This window comes from Xenopus laevis, chromosome 1L (genome assembly GCF_017654675.1).
Source record: "Xenopus laevis strain J_2021 chromosome 1L, Xenopus_laevis_v10.1, whole genome shotgun sequence".
NCBI lineage: Eukaryota > Metazoa > Chordata > Amphibia > Anura > Pipidae > Xenopus > Xenopus laevis.
In genome coordinates, this window is record NC_054371.1 from 164,878,493 (window position 1) to 164,896,125 (window position 17,633).

Genomic DNA, 17,633 nt, shown 5'->3' on the forward strand with positions numbered 1-17,633 from the left:
TTGGAATTTAGAAGAGTGCATACTAAATTAACAGTGTTTATTTAACTTTACAGTATGTTTTATATTTTATTTCTGGATGTGTTACAGGCCCTTTCAGGAGAGTCTTAGATAATACATATTCATGACTGCTCCCCAAACCCCAAGTCCTATGGCACACATAGGCCTACCAAAGAAATTTATAGTTTTTAAATTAAAATATTGTATTTTCTAAAACTTATTTGGAATTTAGAAGAGTGCATACTAAATTAACAGTGTTTATTTAACTTTACAGTATGTTTTATATTTTATTTCTGGATGTGTTACAGGCCCTTTAAAAATAATATGAGATCTAAGGTCTGCATCCAGTTTATGGTCCACATTTGGCCAGCCATGCTTATAGTACAGGTTACTTTCTATGAGATGTTTTGCTTTCATTGTTTGAAATGCTCTATACAAGGTAAAGATAACTTCGTTTGTGGGTTCCAGGGGGGCCCAGTTATTAGCCTACTGGTCAACTGTTTCTAATAGCTTGGCCATACTTTTGCAGCACTAGGCTCTGGGCACAGACTTTGAGAAAATTCCATAACACAAGTTTCGATTTGTGCTCTGCTGTTCTTTTTTTTTTTTTTTTTTTTAAGCTGTTTCTCCTTGTTTCTATAGAGATGGCTGTGAGCTTGCATCAAAATTTTATCACTAAGAGATATTTCTTACACTGGCACCAAGCCTTGGAGAAAGTTTGGAGTATGCATACAATGGACGTGCACCTTGAGGCTTTGGCTGTACGCTGCCTACTTCGAAGGACTCTAACATGTTGGAAACATTGTATCCTTTATTTTCATTCTTGGGAAGAAACATTAAATGGCCCTTTTATAGGGAATAAGGCTCCATTCGCTTCATATAAGCTCCTTGCTCCTCCTGCCCCCCTCAGTTTTGTATGTCAGCTTGGTTTTTCCGGTAGGTAAAAAATCCTTATTTCTCTACAACCCACCTTCCTGTCAGTGCAGACACCATGGGGACGTACCAAAGCTGTCCCTCTTCTAGGGTTGGGTTCAGTTGATAATTACTGTTGCCCTACTGCAGCTTGGAACACTTTTCTCCCAAATGCTGCAGGTGCTGAATGAAAAACATGTAGTCTGTAAAACATTGCAAAAGTAGATGAGGCCCTAGTGGCCACTTTACAGATTTGCTCTTTGGTAGCTAAATTTTGCAGTGCCCAAGATGTACTAAGTGCTCTGGTGGAATGTGCTCTGACTTTAAACGGTCTGGTTTTCTTACTAAGATCATAGGCACAATTTGTTATTTCAGCTAGCCACCTGGCCAAGCCTTGGATCTGTCAAGATAGTTTCTGACTGCTCAAACTGACTGATCTAGTTTGTGAAACGCCTTCTCGTTGCATTAGAGTGGTTGGAACACAAGGAAGGAAGATTAATTTTCTCATTGATGTGAAATGCTGATACCACTTTGGGTGTAAAGGATGGAATTGTTCTGAAAACTGCCCTATCCTGGTGCAGTATGAGCCACGGTTCTTTGTGGGATAACACTGCCAAGTCTGATAATAATTTAGCTCATGTAATTGCTAATAGGAAAGACCTCTTCCAAGTAAGGAATTTGAGTGCACAAGACCCTAAGGGGCTGTCCGCACTGTAGTGAGGTCCCAGGGAGGTGTTGGGTCCCTGTATGGTGGTCTGACCTTGCCTACTCCCTGCACAAATTGTATTAGATCTCGCTCTCTCGCCCACTGATGTTTAAGTAGCAGAGATAGAGCTGAAATTTCTCCTTTTAGCATGGCCAAGGATAGTCCCAAATGAAAATCTTGTGTAAATAATTCAACTATTGTTTGAGTTGTGGCTTGTCACCATGGTAGCCTCGTGGACTCGCGCCAGTCTAGGAATGCTCTCCATGTCCTAGATCTAGGTGTAGATCTTAGTTGTAGATGGCTTTGTGGTCTGCATTACAATGTTGGTGGCTCTCTCTGAAAACCATAGTTTAGCTTCAATAGCCAGGCCGTTAAATGCAGCCTTTGTCATGTTTTCTATATCTGGCATCCCCCATCTAGACACCAGCTGTTGGAAGATCTGTGGATGAAGTGACCATTCTCCTTGGTCCATCTGTTGTCGGCTTTAGTAATCTGATTCCCAGTTTAGAACACCTGGGATAAACACTGCCGATATGGCTGGGATGGGAAGTTCTCCCAGCTGAGTATCTGAGCTACCTCCCGCATCGCTCTGTTGCTGCATGTGCCCCCTTGTTTATTTAGGTAAGCCACTGCAGTGGCATTGTCTGACTGGATTCTGAGAGGTTGACTTGTTCCCTTGACCAGTGTAGTTCTAGCATGTTTATAGGTATTCTTGAATCCTCTGGTGACCAGGTTCCCTGACATGTTCGAGGTGGCCATGTGCTCCCCATCCCGTCAGACTGCCTGGATTGATTGGAACAGGCCGGTCTACTCTTTTTGGTATCTCTGCTGGATTGTGAAGTTTGAAAGGAGGTGCTCCGAAAGTGGCGACCCTGGGAGCTCCATTGTTTGTTATATGTCTGCTTGAAAACTCTGACCAAGGTTTTTTGCCTGATGGTAAGAAAGTGCTCTTACCTCCTGTAACCTCCGTTATGATTTGCTTTAGATCAGGTCCGAACAGTGTATCACCTGTAAATCTGAGGTTGAGTAATTTGGTCTTGGATGCTGTGTCTGCTGACCAGTGACGTGGCCATAGAGCTTGTCTGGCTGCTATTGTGTCAATACTGGTCTTGGCTGCCAGCCTTACTGTGTCCATGGCAGCATCTGATATAAAAGCTAAAGTGTAGCTAAGGTGCTGCAGTTCCTCTTGTAACTCCTCTGGTGGTATAGGGATCTTTTGTAGTTCCTGGCACCAAAATCTAGCAGTGCGTGCAAGGCCTGCAGATGCCACTGCCGGTCTGAGGATTGCTGTGGCATGGGTGTACATGGGGGAGCCCTCAATCTTTTTGTCCATCGGCTCCTTAAATGCTGCATCCTCTGTAGGAAGAGTTGTGTTTTTGGAAAGACAGGCTACTGCTGAATCAACCTACGGAGCTTTGTCGCAAATTTTCTGTTGTTCCTCTGGAACAGGATAAGTGCTAAGGAAACATTGTGTTAGTGCAAGGCGATGTTCTGGTCTTGGCCACTCGTTCTCTATTAACTGGGACACAGACTTAAATATCCGAAAGGCTCTAGACCTTCTAGGTTGTACTTCCAAAACCCTGTCAGCCTTTAATGTGGCTGCAGCCTCATCCTTGATCTCTAGAGTGGCTAACATCTCACATAGTAGGCGTTTAGCTGTATCAGGGCCCACAATTGAGCAGTATTGATGTTCCCTGTCTGAGTCTTTAGAGGAAATTTGCTGGTTCTAGATCACTATGCTGATCACTGATTTCTTTAGAATCTGATGAATTTGTGTCTAAAATCATTTGTGCCCTTCACTTCCTATTGTTCGGTGGGGGTTGACTAATGGATGTTTGAAGGGTAGATTTAATCCAGTCAAATAGTTCCTCTAGTTGAGGAGGTTTTGCTGAGGTGGAGGGATCCTGTGTATTCTGGGGACTACCCTCTGCCTGCTGTGGTGGGATGGGCTGTGGTGATAGAGTTGGTGCGGAGTCTAGTGGTTCTTTGCAATCTAGTCAGACCCCTTGTTGTGGGGTGTGTTTGCAAATCTTGCATTTTTTGAATTAGTTGAGAGAGTAGTATTTAATAGCTATATAGTTGTCCCATAATACAACACATTGATTGTGAATATAGAATAACAGCGTATGTATTTAATATATGTGCCCCTTAAACGCATGGTGTTTTAAGAGAGATGCCCCTTATTGCCTTGTAGGCATGTGATAGACAAAGGGGATGTAAGCATTGTGCGTTATAGCTGAGCCTACAGGCTGCGGTTGTGAACCCTGTACTGCCCTTGTCAGTATCCTGTTAGACTAAAAACACTGTGTTCTTGCAGCTTTAATGGCTACCTTGCACTCCAGCCGAGTTGTAGTCTTCCATGCGGAGCTCTCCAGTTATCCAGACTGCCCAGGAAAGAATAAAATGGCCTTTGAAGTGAATGTCTGGCACAGCTTTGACGCCAATGTCGCCGAAAACCCAGAAGTTTGGCTGTACCGCTTCTGATCTACGGGGAATAAAATAAATTTGTCCGCGGTTCCTTGGTAATGGCAGCCCGATCTCTAAAAGATGGTATGTGCCATGCCTGAAGTCACTATCCCTCCTCTAGCCCACCAGTCCTGAAGTGTGGTGTTGGGGCTGTTGGGATCCCCTGGTATCTTGAGCTAGAATTCATTCTGCTCATCGTACCCCTCTGCATAAAACTTATCTTAATCATCCAGGATAAAATAATAAACATGTTAGAAATAAGAATAAGTTAAAAAAAAATATATAGAGCTGTCCTAACCTCCAAGTAGGACAGAAGAAAAAAACAGAGGGGAAAAGGAGGAGCAAGGAGCTTATATGAAGAGGGTGGAGCCGAGATTCTTCTTTTCTTCTGTCCTGCCTCCGGAGGTGGATAGTTAACCCCATGGTGTCTGCACTGACAGGAAGGGCCATTTTAGAGAAAGAATTAATAGTTTGACTACATCTACAAGGACAGATCACAATTTGCAAGGTGCTTCTATGTACAGGCCCTGGAAACATTTTAGCAACGGCTAAATTAGGGGATCAGAAATGAACACCTGCTACCACAATCAAGCAAAGTAGAAAGTAGAGACTGCAACACTGCTACAGTAGAGGTGAATGTAATTATCCAGACTTCAACTGTTATGTTCTAAGGTTGAGGACACACTTGATATTGTTTCATTTCAAATATATAGAATTGTATATGTCTTTAACAAGAACAGACATGGTGGTACGTTCTGAGAATATTAGACTGCAAAAAGTAGCAGAGACATATCACAGAAAGCACCTAATGGTAATTTTCTGAATCTTTATGTAACTGATGTTGCTTCTTCATTTTTATTGTATATTTAGTGATATTGTATTTCTCATATCTGAGTCCATTATGATTACAGGAAAAAGGATTACATGCCCTGAAAAAGAATATAAACCAAGTTCGCAAATATCAACAACAAAGTCTTCAGGCTGTCCAGCAGTACCAAATTACGGTAAGCTAAATGTTGTGATGTCCTCACATGATGTACATAAATGCTTCTCAGAACCTTTATAGGCAAAATGCTTTGAAACGTGACTGTAGGGTGAAGGCCATGTGGAGCATGGACATATTTACTGTTTAATCAATAATGTTTGCTCTGTGTGCAGCTTGTCTATAAGTATTGGACTGAATGGAAGTTACGCCTGGAACAGAAAGAGGAGGAGAAACTTTTGACATTGACAATAACAGCAAATACTCATTACAGGTATTCTTTGCCACATTCTTGCTTTTCTGCAATGAGGACGACTGGTAACAGATGATGGGAAATGTTCTTAATTTCAGGTCCGTGTTAATGCAGGCGTCCTTCAAGATGTGGTTACAGTACAGACAGAAAAGAAAACGGAAACAGGTATGTAATCTATAGTAAAAGCATGAATCTATAGATCTTACAATACATACTTTATTTCCATTGCTCCCATCCATCACAAATACCTTAAATGTATATTTCCTAGGAAGCACATTTAGTTTAGGTGCATGAAATTTGGACACCTAGAGGATGTCCGTTCAACATTTTAAATTCCTAAATCATCTGTGTGGTGCCCCTTGAAAGTGGGAAGGTACAGAGGTTGTTCCATTTACCCTGTCTGGTGCTAAGGGAGCCAAGTAGAGCATGTGAACCCAACCCACAGAGTTGGACCCAAAGTCAAATTTGTGGAGTGGTCTTGCCTGTGGGTGGTGCTTTTCAGAGTCAAATGCCCTAGCAGAGTCTAGTCATAGTACTACCCGTGAGCCTGCATTGTTGTATGTAGTTTGCAGGTTAAAAACAAATTGGCACCTCAATGACCCCCAAGCTTAGCAGCTGCTGAGAGCACACTGGGCAAGTGTCGCTGAGACTTCTAACAAAATCCAAGATGGGGAGCTCCTGTGACATGTTTGTAGGCCTGAATGATTATCTGTACCGTTACAGAGATTCTGAAACTTCAGGCTGGAGCAGTAAGCCCAGTATATAAAATATGACCTTTCTAGCCATATTAATTTTTAGGGTTTAGTTCTCCTTCAAAGAGTGACTAGGTTGACTTCTTGGACAAGTATATATATGTTTTTTTTTTTTAATAAAAACGAAAAGCTACTGCAGGATTCAATGTGTAACAAAGCAACATGTTTGCAAATATTAATGCACATTTACATTTTTTTTTTCAAAAACTTTAAAACCTAGGAACAAAAAAATGCTGGACTGGCTAAGCAACCATTGGTATCTTATTTTACAATTTTTGCTATGGGGAAGGCACAGTTTCTAGGGGCCAAGCTAATTTTGTTTTTTGCCAGTGCTGGGTGGACCTTTGCAGGGGGCTATTGGCTAGAAAGGGTTGGAGGATGATGGTTTGTTCCACTTTAAATATTACCCCATTTAAGCAATTGTTGGATGCTTCTGCTTTTATTTTGACTGTGAAGCTGAATTTTGGTAGCAGGAAAAATGGAATATTAAAGGAAGTGTGATAAATTTCTCCCTCTTTTCCCTCAGGTGCTGAATAAAACCGCATATAAGCACTATGCAAAATCCCTATTGCCTCACAGCTTTCAAATGTGGAGAAAACATCAAGAACTTCGGTGGAAGACAAGACACATGGTAGAAAAAGCAACAGAATTTCACAGGTGCACACATGCATGCAGGTGGCATATGCCTCTCCATATTTGGAAACTATAATGCTGATAATCAGACTTCAAGAGTTGCGCACAGTACATCTTTCTTCCCAAGGTGGTTTTATCCTTTCATTTGAAATGAATAATCCTAAAATATCTGTACAACTTAAATGTTGTCTGTGCTTTAAAGTTGTACTTGGATTGCACAGCCAGGCTGCTGTTGCTCTTTGGATCAAGTAAACTGCCTGACATGTTTACATTTCTCTCAAGAATTAGCCTCCATTATAATAAAGGCCCACTGCACTGAAGTCTTTTATGGGTATGCAGGGACATGTCCTTCATAGAACAGATGTGCAAGGCTGCAATTTGGCTGTCTGTCCATGCAAAATGTTACTGTTTTGATAAAATTTACCACCACTGAGGCATAAAGTTCTCTAGCTTGATTCAAGGCTTGGATTTTGCTTTCGTATGTTCTTGTGGACCTGTGTCACCAAAGATATGAGAGAAAGGGACGAAATATTAGCATTAAATCCTTTTATTCCCTCCTAAAAGGCACTCACTTCCTGCTCATCCAGTCCTTGTTAGCTCCAGAATATGTTGTGAGTTCTTGCTTGGCGGGTCTTTGCAAATCATAACTGAGGTTTCTGGGGATGGGAAGGGGTTTAAGAGGTAGAAGAGTGCTTAATTTACCTTGCAGTGTCCTACCTCCTGATTGGAGGAGATTTCCATGTCCCCTTTTGTATTGAACAGAACAGGATTAACACAGTAAGTGCAAATAAATGCTCTTATCCTTTTTGTGCAGTGTGCAGATAATATGCAATCATGTATCTAACATAGGTTTATAATCACTATTAGATATTTTAAACTAAGCTAAAACTTTAATTTCTATTTTACATTCACATTTTGTAAATTTTAAGCTTTTTTTCCAAAAAGAATATTCAAATAATATTAATATTTCAGATATCCTGTTTATACCGTTTTTTTTTTTTTTGCCTTCCACCATTTGGCAATGGCTTGTCTTGATTTGTTATGCTTTGCAGGTATACTGTACAAAGAGGAGTACTCTTTACATGGCAGAAGAAGTTAAATCAACAGAGAGAGTGTCGCCTGAGTGAGAGAATGGTGAGCCTCAGTTCTCATACCACTGTGAGCTCTAATTTTTTATAAACACTGTGTAGCAAATTTCTCCTCTACATTGGCTTTGAAGCCCCAGACCTTTTGTATGCTGTTAATTCTCCATTAAATAATAACCTATGGCTTGTGATTAGACACAAAGAAAAGTGCCCTTTGTTAAAGCTAAATATTGATCAAAAAACACTTTTGCAGCTAATATTTAGAAGAAGATAGTAGTTATTTTGGTTACTGCTACAAGTGTTGCATTCAAAATTCTATGGTATTTTTAAAAGGTAAAAAACAAGTTAGTTATTTGTCAGTTACTTCTTTGCTTGCTTTACTGTCACATACCAGGCTATACTACATTTCAACTGGAGGCTAGTAGAACAATGCTGGTACTCTTGGAAGAATCAGTTAGCTCTCCACACGGCAGAAAATAAAGGCAATTCTGAAGCTGCTGAACATCACAGGAGACATCAGTTGCTAAATGCCATTACTGTATGGAGGGAACATGTGCAGGAGATAAAGGCGGAGTAAGTAGTGCAAATTAGAAAACTGGGTTCTGAAAAAGACAATATCTGGTCCTAATACCAGATACGGGATTTTGTGGGATATGGAAGAAATAAACTTACTTAAATGAACTTATCTGATAAACAAGCAATACTGGGTTTTTGGATGAGAGAATTGGCAAGGCAAACTTTGGAACTGCTATTGTTTTGAAACTATAATTCATAGCAGTTTGTAGTCTTATAACAGCTTTAGGCTAGGGCCACACCATACGAATCTGGCCTGCGGAGAAATGCAGGGCGAGAATCCGCTCCCCTGCTGCCCCTCTGCTGCTGCGATGCCTGCACCGGAAATATTACCTTCACTCGGGTGCAGGCAGACGCTGTGGATTTCGGCACAAAATGTCATCAATGTTTCAGCACCAAAATCCACTGTGTTTGCTTGCACCTGAGCAGCTGTAATGTTTTCTGGTGCTGGTAGCACAGCAGAAGAGGAGCATGGGAGCAGATTCTCAGCCTGTGGAGAAACCATATGGTGTGGCCCTGTCCTTAAAGGGTTGACTTTACCAGGGCTACAGTTTAGTTATTGGTTTATGTGTTTCCTTAACAATATCCTCCCCATGTGTCTGGTTTAGGAGAGCTCAAGAGGAGAAAGCCATACTTCACCATCAGGTGCTTTGTATGCAGAATGCCTGGAGCCACTGGAAGTTGGTAAGCGATATTTACTTTTCACAGAGCCTGTTCTTAAAGGAGAATTCAACCTTTAACTAAAAAAAACCTTACCCCCCTACCCTACGTAGACCCCCCTCCTTCCTCTCCCCATCCTACCTGCCCCCCGGGGAAATGCCCCTAACTTTTTACTTACCCCTCATTGCAGATTTAGAGATTGCAGTTCACGGCAGCCATCTTCCGGGTCTTTGTGTCTTCTTCCGGCTCTTTGGCAATTTCCGTCCATTTCGGCGCAACTGTGCATGCGCCACTATGCCCGTCTCAGTCTCAGATTACCAAAGACCCGAAAGATGGCTGCCGTGACCTGAGATCTCTGAATCTACACCAAGGGGTAAGTAAAACGTTAGGGGCATTTCCCCGGGGGAGCAGCTAGGCTGGGGGGGTCTGCGTAAGGGTAGGGGGGTAGGATTTTTTTTTTTGGTTAAGGGTTGAATTCTCCTTTAAACACTATTGCGGATCAAAGCAATGTATGACAAGCAAACCACCAGTGCATGGCACCATTATTGGATAAATATTTTACTGAAAATAGCTGGTGTTAAATATACCTGTCTATGATGAACCATCTAATGAAGGTTTCCTTATTAATAGTCCCAATTCTAGTAATACAGCTAATGATGCATGGTTCACACATGAGGAAATTCAAAAGAAACTAGAACATGTTAAGATAAACAAAGGTCCGGGGCCAGATGGTATTCATCGCAGGGTACTTGGCGAGCTTAGCTCTGTGATTGCCAAACCTCTTTACTTAATTTTTCAGGATTCATTGAGGTCTGGCATAGTGCAGAGAGACTGGCGAATTGCTAATGTGGTGTTCAAAAAAGGGATCCCGTTCTCAGCCTCAAAACTATAGGCCAGTTAGTCTGTGGTAGGAAAGCATTTTGAATGGTTAATAAAGGATACAATACTGTACTTCATAGCAAATCACAATACTATGAGTTTGTGGCAGCATGGTTTTATACGTAGTAGATCTTGCCAGACTAACTTAATTTATTTTTATGAGAAGGTAAGTAGGGACCTCGATTTGGGATGGCAGTGGATGTGATTTACTTAGACTTTGCTAAAGCATTTGATACAGTGTCAGACAGAAGGTTACTAGTTAAATTATGGAATGTTGGCCTGGAACATAGTATTTGTACCTGGATAGAGAACTGGCTAAAAGATAGACTACAAAGAGTGGTGGTAAATGGAATATTTTCTAATTGGACCAGTGTTGTTAGTGGAGTACCACAGGGCTCTGTACTAGGTCCCTTGCTTTTCAACTTGTTTATTAATGACCTGGATGTGGGCATTGAAAGTACTGTTTCTATTTTTACAGATGATACTAAATTGTGCAGAACTATAGATTCCAAGTAGGATGCTGCCACTTTGCAGAGTGATTTGTCTAAGTTGGGAACCTGGGCAGCAAACTGGAAAATGAAGTTCAATGTTGATAAATGCAAGGTTATGCACTTTGGCAAAAATAATATAAATGCAAGTTATACACTAAATGGCAGTGTGTTGGGAGTTTCCTTAAATGAGAAGGATCTTGGGGTTTTTGTAGATAACACGTTGTCTAATTCTGGGCAGTGTCATTCTGTGGCTACTAAAGCAAATAAAGTTCTGTCTTGCATAACAAAGGGCATTAACTCAAGGGATGAAAACATAATAATGCCTCTTCATAGGTCCCTGGTAAGGCCTCATCTGGAGTATGCAGTGCAGTTTTGGACTCCAGTCCTTAAGAGGGATATAAATGAGTTGGAGATAGTGCAGAGACGTGTAACTAAACTGGTTAGAGGGATGGAAGACTTACATTATGAGGGTAGACTGTCAAGGTTGGGGTTGTTTTCTCTGGAAAAAAGGTGCTTGCGAGGGAACATGATTACACTTTACAATTACATTAGAGGACATTATAGACAAATAGCAGGGGACCTTTTTATCCATAAAGTGGATCACCGTACCAGAGGCCACCCCTTTAGTCTAGAAGAAAAGAACTTTCATTTGAAGCAACGTGGGGGGTTCTTCACAGTCAGGACAGTGAGGTTGTGGAATGCACTGCCGGGTGATGTTGTGATGGCTGATTCAGTTAATGCCTTTAAGAATGGCTTGGGTGATTTCTTGGACAGACATAATTTCAAAGGCTATTGTGATACTAAACTCTATAGTTAGTATAGATATGGGTATATAGAATTTATGTGAGAGTATGGAGGCGTGTGTGTGTATGGATGCTGGGTTTTCATTTGGAGGGGTTGAACTTGATGGCCTTTGTCTTTTTTCAACCCGATTTAACTGTGTAACTATGTAATTTCTGATCTGGGTGCTGATTTATCATCTGGCTCCCCAGCAAATTTCCCTTTGTACACATGTAAGAGTACACAGTAAATTGTGGAGCATAAAGAAAGTTTAATATGCACACATACATAATTCAGCATTTGCTTTGACTAGGCAGAGTTTTTTAAAGTTTGCATAAAATTTCTCTTGCATCACTTTGGGGGGGACAGGTATGGGATCCGTTATCTGAAAACCTGTTACCCAAAAACCTCAGGAAAATGGTAAGGCCATGTCCCACAGACTCCATTATAATCAAATTTTTTTTTTCAATTATTTTTAATTTTTAAAAATGATTACCTTTTTCTCTGTAATAATAACAGTATATTGTACTCAACTAAGACACAATTCATTTCAATTATTGTTAAGTAGACATAAGGTATGGAGATCCATATTACGGAAAGATACAGAAACCCCCAGGCCCTGAGCATTCTGGATAACAGGTCCCATAACTGCATAGCTTTCACCGCTAGGAGGAAAGGCACTGAAAGGAAGATATTTAACTCCCCTCTCTTTAGCTAAACACCCTCCATTTACTATTGCCCTCTGGAGGCAAGGATCAGACCACAGCACGTCTACTTACAACTAATTTATCTTCTACCAATGCTTTGCTCTGGCACCAGGAACAAATAGATCTCCTAAATCTTGTACTGAAAGTCTCTGTCTCTCTATAGTCTCTAAGAACCTAGTTTCACTGGAATGGTCCCTAAGGGCAGAGACCGAAAGTCAGATTCTGGGAGATTAGTCGCCCAGCAGGATGGCACTCAGAACGCTTTGTTTTCAGAAGTTGCCTCACAAAGGCGATTTTCATTCTAGCCGGCGGGAAGGCAGTTTGAGGAGATTAGTCGCCCCAAAGAAGAGTAGATTTGTTGCCAGACGACTAAGAAGGAGACTTTACTTTGCAGATTTTTAGCAAGGCATATTTTAGTGAGGACTGTATACATGTGTTATAATACATGTATCATAACAATGGAGTCTTTTTTTAGACAATGACAACAAAAGCAGTGCTTCTGTGTAAAACTTGTACTTTGTTTTCTGTAGTTTTTGCTTCAGAGACATGTAAAGTGGGAAAAACAAGTCAGGGCTGATCTACACTACCAGCGCTGCTTGCGTGCACATGTATTTCGGGCATGGAAGGTAAGAGTGTGAGCCAGAGCCCTCTTTCACACTTAAAAAGCTTATTAGTTCCCATTGTTAATAATTTTCTCTTTCAGCTTTATCATGTCTGTGTACAAAACATACTGCATCAAGTGAAGGAAAAAGAGAAACAGAAAAATGAATATATCGTGCGGTGAGTTTTATCCTTCAATGCTCAAAGATGAGCCCATTGGTTTGATTTGGGGAGAATATATACATATACAAGGAAGTGATTTAAAAAATACAGAACTACAGATACAGTAAATACTAAAGCTGATCCCAATTGTTAGCTACATATTTTCTAATGGACTGCATATCATATCTCCTTCTGTGTTGTCATTATTAAATGTATATTCAAATATTGTAGATTGTGTTCTAAAATATTCTTGTTGTTTTACTATTTAAATGGGATATTACATTTAAGATTAGTAGTTTGTTGTATTCACCGATATTCTAAGGCACTTTGTTTTGGATTTTGTTTTATATTTTCTTGAGTGATAAACGTTTTGCTTTTCAAATTAGTTAACTTGCTGCTAGGGGTCCTAGTGATCCAAGCATGCAGACAGTACTAATTTATGTTTCCCAAGGAAAAAGTGCTAGAGCACTAAGGGGTGCAAGAGCGCCTCAGGAAGTACTGCATTCTGCCTAATGCAAGCAGCACTCTATTCAAGGGGCTAGCCGCAGGTCTCTGTGCTCAATTTGCGATTAGCAGAATGCAGTATACAGATTGCAAAAAATGGCAGATTGTTTGTATGCACTATTGTATAAATGACTCCTAGGGGCCCATTTACTTAGCTCGAGTGAAGGAATAGAAGAAAAAAAACTTTGAATTTCGAATGATTTTTATGCTACTTCGACCATCGAATTGGCTACTTTGACCTTCGAATCGAACGATTCAAACTAAAAATCGTTTGACTATTCGACCATTCGATAGTCGAAGTACTGTCTCTTTAAAAAAAAAACTTTGACCCCCTTCTTCGCCACCTAAAACCTACCCAGGTGCCATGTTAGCCTATGGGGAAGGTCCCCCATAGGCTTTCTAACAATTTTTAGGTTGCAAAAAAATCGTTCGATTGATGGATTAAAATCCTTCGAATCAAACGATCGCTTGATCAAACTATTTGCGGTAAATCCTTCGACTTCGATATTCGAAGTCGAAGGATTTACATTCGACCCTATGTAAATCTGCCCCCTAGTGTGTTGAACGACAAACTGAAAGATGAATAGCAGACAGCCTTGGAAAGAAAATGTAGTAATTAAAAATAATAGTACAGGTATGGGATCTGTATGGGAACCTATTATTCAGAAAGCTCAAAATTACAGGAAGGCGTATCCCATAGACTCCATTTTAATCAAAATATTAACATTTTTCAAATGATTCCTTTTTTTCTCTTTGATAATATAAAGCAGCAGCTTGTACTGGATCCAAACTAAGATATAATTAATCCTTATTGGAGTAAAACAATCCTATTGGGTTTATTTGATGTTTAAAGGATTTTTTAGCAGACTTAAGGGATAGAGATCCAAATTACAGAAAGACCACTTATCTAGAAACTCAACGCCCCAAACTTTCTGGATAACAGGTCCTATACCTGTAACAATAAAAATCATTTGTTGAACATTCCCTTAATTACTGTAATTCCTCAACCAACAGTTTAAAATTTTTTTTTTTTTTTTGCAAAAAAAGAAAATCTCTGTATAGGGCATGTAATTGGAAATACATTTTTATGCTTACATTAAATGTAAATATTGCAAGTGTGACTTTTTTTGTAGCATAGTGACTTCTATGGTGTAAATTGAATTACAGTATTTATGTATTGTTTCATTTACTGTAATACAACAGACATGCTTCATTGATAAAGCATCATGAATCAGTTCACACTCTAAGACTTGACAAACAGTGAATTTAAGTTAGTGTAGTGATGTTTCATGTTAGCAGAGAGAGAGATATAATTTTACTAGGTTCTCAGCTAGCACAAATGTAGTGTAGAATAGTATGGGCTTGTAGGACACAAGGAAAGTGAAATCTGTTTACCTTAAAGGGATACTGTCATGGGAAAATTTTTTTTCAAAATCAATCAGTTAATAGTGCTGCTCCAGCAGAATTCTGCACTGAAATCCATTTCTCAAAAGAGCATGCAGATTTTTTTATATTCAATTTTGAAATCTGACATGGGACTAGACATATTGTCAATTTCCCAGCTGCCCCAAGTCATTTGACTTGTGCTCTGATAAACTTCAAACACTCTTTGCTGCTGTACTGCAAGTTGGAGTGATATCACCCCCTCCCTTTTCCCCCCCAGGAGCCAAACAAAAGAACAATGGGAAGGTAACCAGATAACAGCTCCCTAACACAAGATAACAGCTGCCTGGTAGATCTAAGAACAACACTCAATAGTAAAAACCCATGTCTCGCTGAGACACATTCAGTTACATTAAGAAGGAAAAACAGTAGCCTGCCAGAAAACATTTCTCTCCTAAAGTGCAGGCACAAGTCACATGACCAGGGGCAGCTGGGAAATTGATAAAATGTCTAGCCCTATGTCAGATTTCAAAATTGAATATAAAAAAATCTGTTTGCTCTTTTGAGAAATGGATTTCAGTGGAGAATTCTGCTGGAGTAGCACTATTAACTGATGCGTTTTGAAAAAAACATGTTTTCCGATGACAGTATCCCTTTAATAGGGCATAGCTGTCTGACCCTAATCTGACCATATGCATTTCATTTATGGAAGGATTTTTCTTAGCAAATCACTAAAGAGTTCAGGTTGTAATGCTGGTTTTTGCCCTATAGAGCTGTACTGTGCACCTGGAGGAATCAAGCATCTTCTCAGATTCTGGAGAGAAGGCAGGAAAGACTTGCAATTATTCACTACAGTGCTACAACTCGAATAAAGGTAAACTAAATTCTCAGCAGTTCTTCTTTGTGAATTCCTTTTATGTCCTGCATGTAACTAAATCCATGTTATAGGTTGTTCGTGCATGGAGAGACACCGCATCTGTTTTGGCACATTGTAGGGAGAAGAAGGCAGAGAAAGTGAAAGAGGCAACTGTGTTTCTACAAAAAAGTGAGGTTTATGCATGATTAGAAGCTTAAAAGTTCAGCAAATCATTCATTGTATGATCAAGATTCAAACTTTTGCAGGAAAACTCCAATGCTTCTTTATGCACTGGAGGCAATTAAGTTACACAACAATGGACCTTCGTGTTAGGATGGAGGCGGCTACAATGCATCATGTGAAAATTTTGCTGAAGAATTGCATGAGAAAATGGAAAGCTTATCGTGCTCAGTGCTTAAGGAAAACGGTGAGAATTTTATGCAAGTTATATGATTCCCATTAAGATTTTGCAGCATCTCTCTTGGAACATGTTACATTTCCTGTCCAAATGCTCTGCAATGCTCTTACATGTATGCATGGTTGGTTTTATTGTTATTATTTTCATGCATACTTTGGTCATTGAATGATGAACATTACACTAATTGCTTGAATTTTTAGATTATCATAGTTTGGATACATTGCAAAACTGTATCAGTAATAGGCATTTCTGCCAATAGGCATTGGAAGATCATCTTCAGATCAGATACTACCAATGTGCACTTAAGCTCTAGATGTTAAGTTTAGTTGCTTCTGGTCTAGCTGTAGTATTTTGTTAGAATGAATACCATAGTGAAGTCTGCTGACACTGAAATAAGGTCATATATGATCTTTGGATTTGGTAGACACTGTTAACTACACCCTCATTAATCTGGCTTTGCCTGTGAGCAAGAGCAATCACGTGGTCTCAGGCTTGCCAGTTTATTTTGAACTTTCCATGACCACATATTCATAGAATGGCTCGCTACCTCTCTGAAAGATCACATAGCATAAGCAATCGCTGTCCTGCCCTTTGTGTGCCAGAGTATTTACAGTGTGCTGGCCCTCTAAAGAAATATGAGTAGGGAATCTACACCTAATTTCATACAACTACGTATATAAAAGATAAATTGCCTTTATATCCCAATTCTACCTTAAAGGTAAACCTTAGTAAATAAATGGAATGTACAGTATATGCCTTAAAGTTAAAGAAGCATGCCTTCTTGCTAATGTTTTTTTTTAGAGGAGTTCAGTGTTGTTTTTATCGCCTAATATATATACATAATAGATATTCGATAAGCCGATAATTCAACTTTAAGATCTGATAATTTAATATTTAGTACAGGTGACAGGATACCGTCCACCTGTGTTCTAAGTCAGAGGGCAAATCTGCATGGCTACTGACAATGTCATTTGCTAAAACAAAGAGAGCGAGAGCACATTTGCCTGGACTTTTAGTAGGGATGCACCGAATCAAGGTTTTGGTTCAAGATTCAGCCAGGATTCTGCCTTTTTCAGCAGGATTCAGCCAAATTCTCTAACCCGGCTGAACCAAATCATTAAAATCACGTGACTATTCATCCCAAAACAAAAGCAAAAACCTGTTTAAACTGTGTGCTGCATGCACCATTCACTTTTTCCTTTCCCAGACGTGATTTGCATATGCAAATTAGGATTCTGTTCGCTATTCGTCTGAATCTTTCACACGGGATTCAGAGATTTTGCCGAATCCCAAAATAGTGGATTCGGTGCATCCCTAACTTTAGCAAAATATAGACTAGAATACACATTTTTTGCCCATACTTAGGTCTTCCAATACAGCCCTTAGCTCTCCCACAGTAATGTAAACATTTGGAAAAAACATTTTCAAACTACATGTGCTCTATTAGGGCAAATTGTCCACTTTGGAATTTACATTCCTGTAATGGGGAGTTTAAATGTATACATATTATGAGTAAACAAGATTGAAAACATTTCAAATAATAGTACAGTAGTGTAAGTTCTAAAAGTGGAATACAGCTGGTGAGGCCCCTGCCAGAAGAGCTTACAATCTACAGTCACCACTTATTTATGCTTAGTGTGAATAACTGACTGGTTCTCTACAGCTACTTCAGCGTCAAGGAGCCTGGTTTGCAGAACAGAGACTCGGCCGAAGTTGTCTTAGACAGTGGCGCCAAATGGTATGAGAAACAAATTTCTTATTACGTGTTAATTGCTAGTGGAATCTGCTCTGTTGTGTTCACGTATACCTTTTCTTTAGCCCTGTAGTAGCAAAA

The 17,633-nt window shown here is 39.8% G+C and overlaps 1 protein-coding gene across 3 annotated transcripts in view; it reads left to right on the forward strand.

Annotated features, from left to right (window-relative positions):
* sfi1.L (SFI1 centrin binding protein L homeolog) overlaps window positions 1-17,633 on the forward strand; it is a 38,189-nt gene that overhangs the window by 5,954 nt on the left and 14,602 nt on the right. For all 3 annotated transcript variants that reach the window (XM_041566548.1, XM_018261650.2, XM_018261633.2), the window contains exons 9-23: window positions 640-801; window positions 4,822-4,892; window positions 4,993-5,085; window positions 5,240-5,337; window positions 5,415-5,481; window positions 6,595-6,725; window positions 7,754-7,835; window positions 8,181-8,359; window positions 8,968-9,043; window positions 12,407-12,502; window positions 12,580-12,656; window positions 15,297-15,399; window positions 15,474-15,570; window positions 15,648-15,808; window positions 17,463-17,537. In XM_041566548.1, the coding sequence (XP_041422482.1) occupies window positions 640-801; window positions 4,822-4,892; window positions 4,993-5,085; window positions 5,240-5,337; window positions 5,415-5,481; window positions 6,595-6,725; window positions 7,754-7,835; window positions 8,181-8,359; window positions 8,968-9,043; window positions 12,407-12,502; window positions 12,580-12,656; window positions 15,297-15,399; window positions 15,474-15,570; window positions 15,648-15,808; window positions 17,463-17,537 (1,568 nt within the window). The remainder of the gene's footprint in view (window positions 1-639; window positions 802-4,821; window positions 4,893-4,992; window positions 5,086-5,239; window positions 5,338-5,414; window positions 5,482-6,594; window positions 6,726-7,753; window positions 7,836-8,180; window positions 8,360-8,967; window positions 9,044-12,406; window positions 12,503-12,579; window positions 12,657-15,296; window positions 15,400-15,473; window positions 15,571-15,647; window positions 15,809-17,462; window positions 17,538-17,633) is intronic.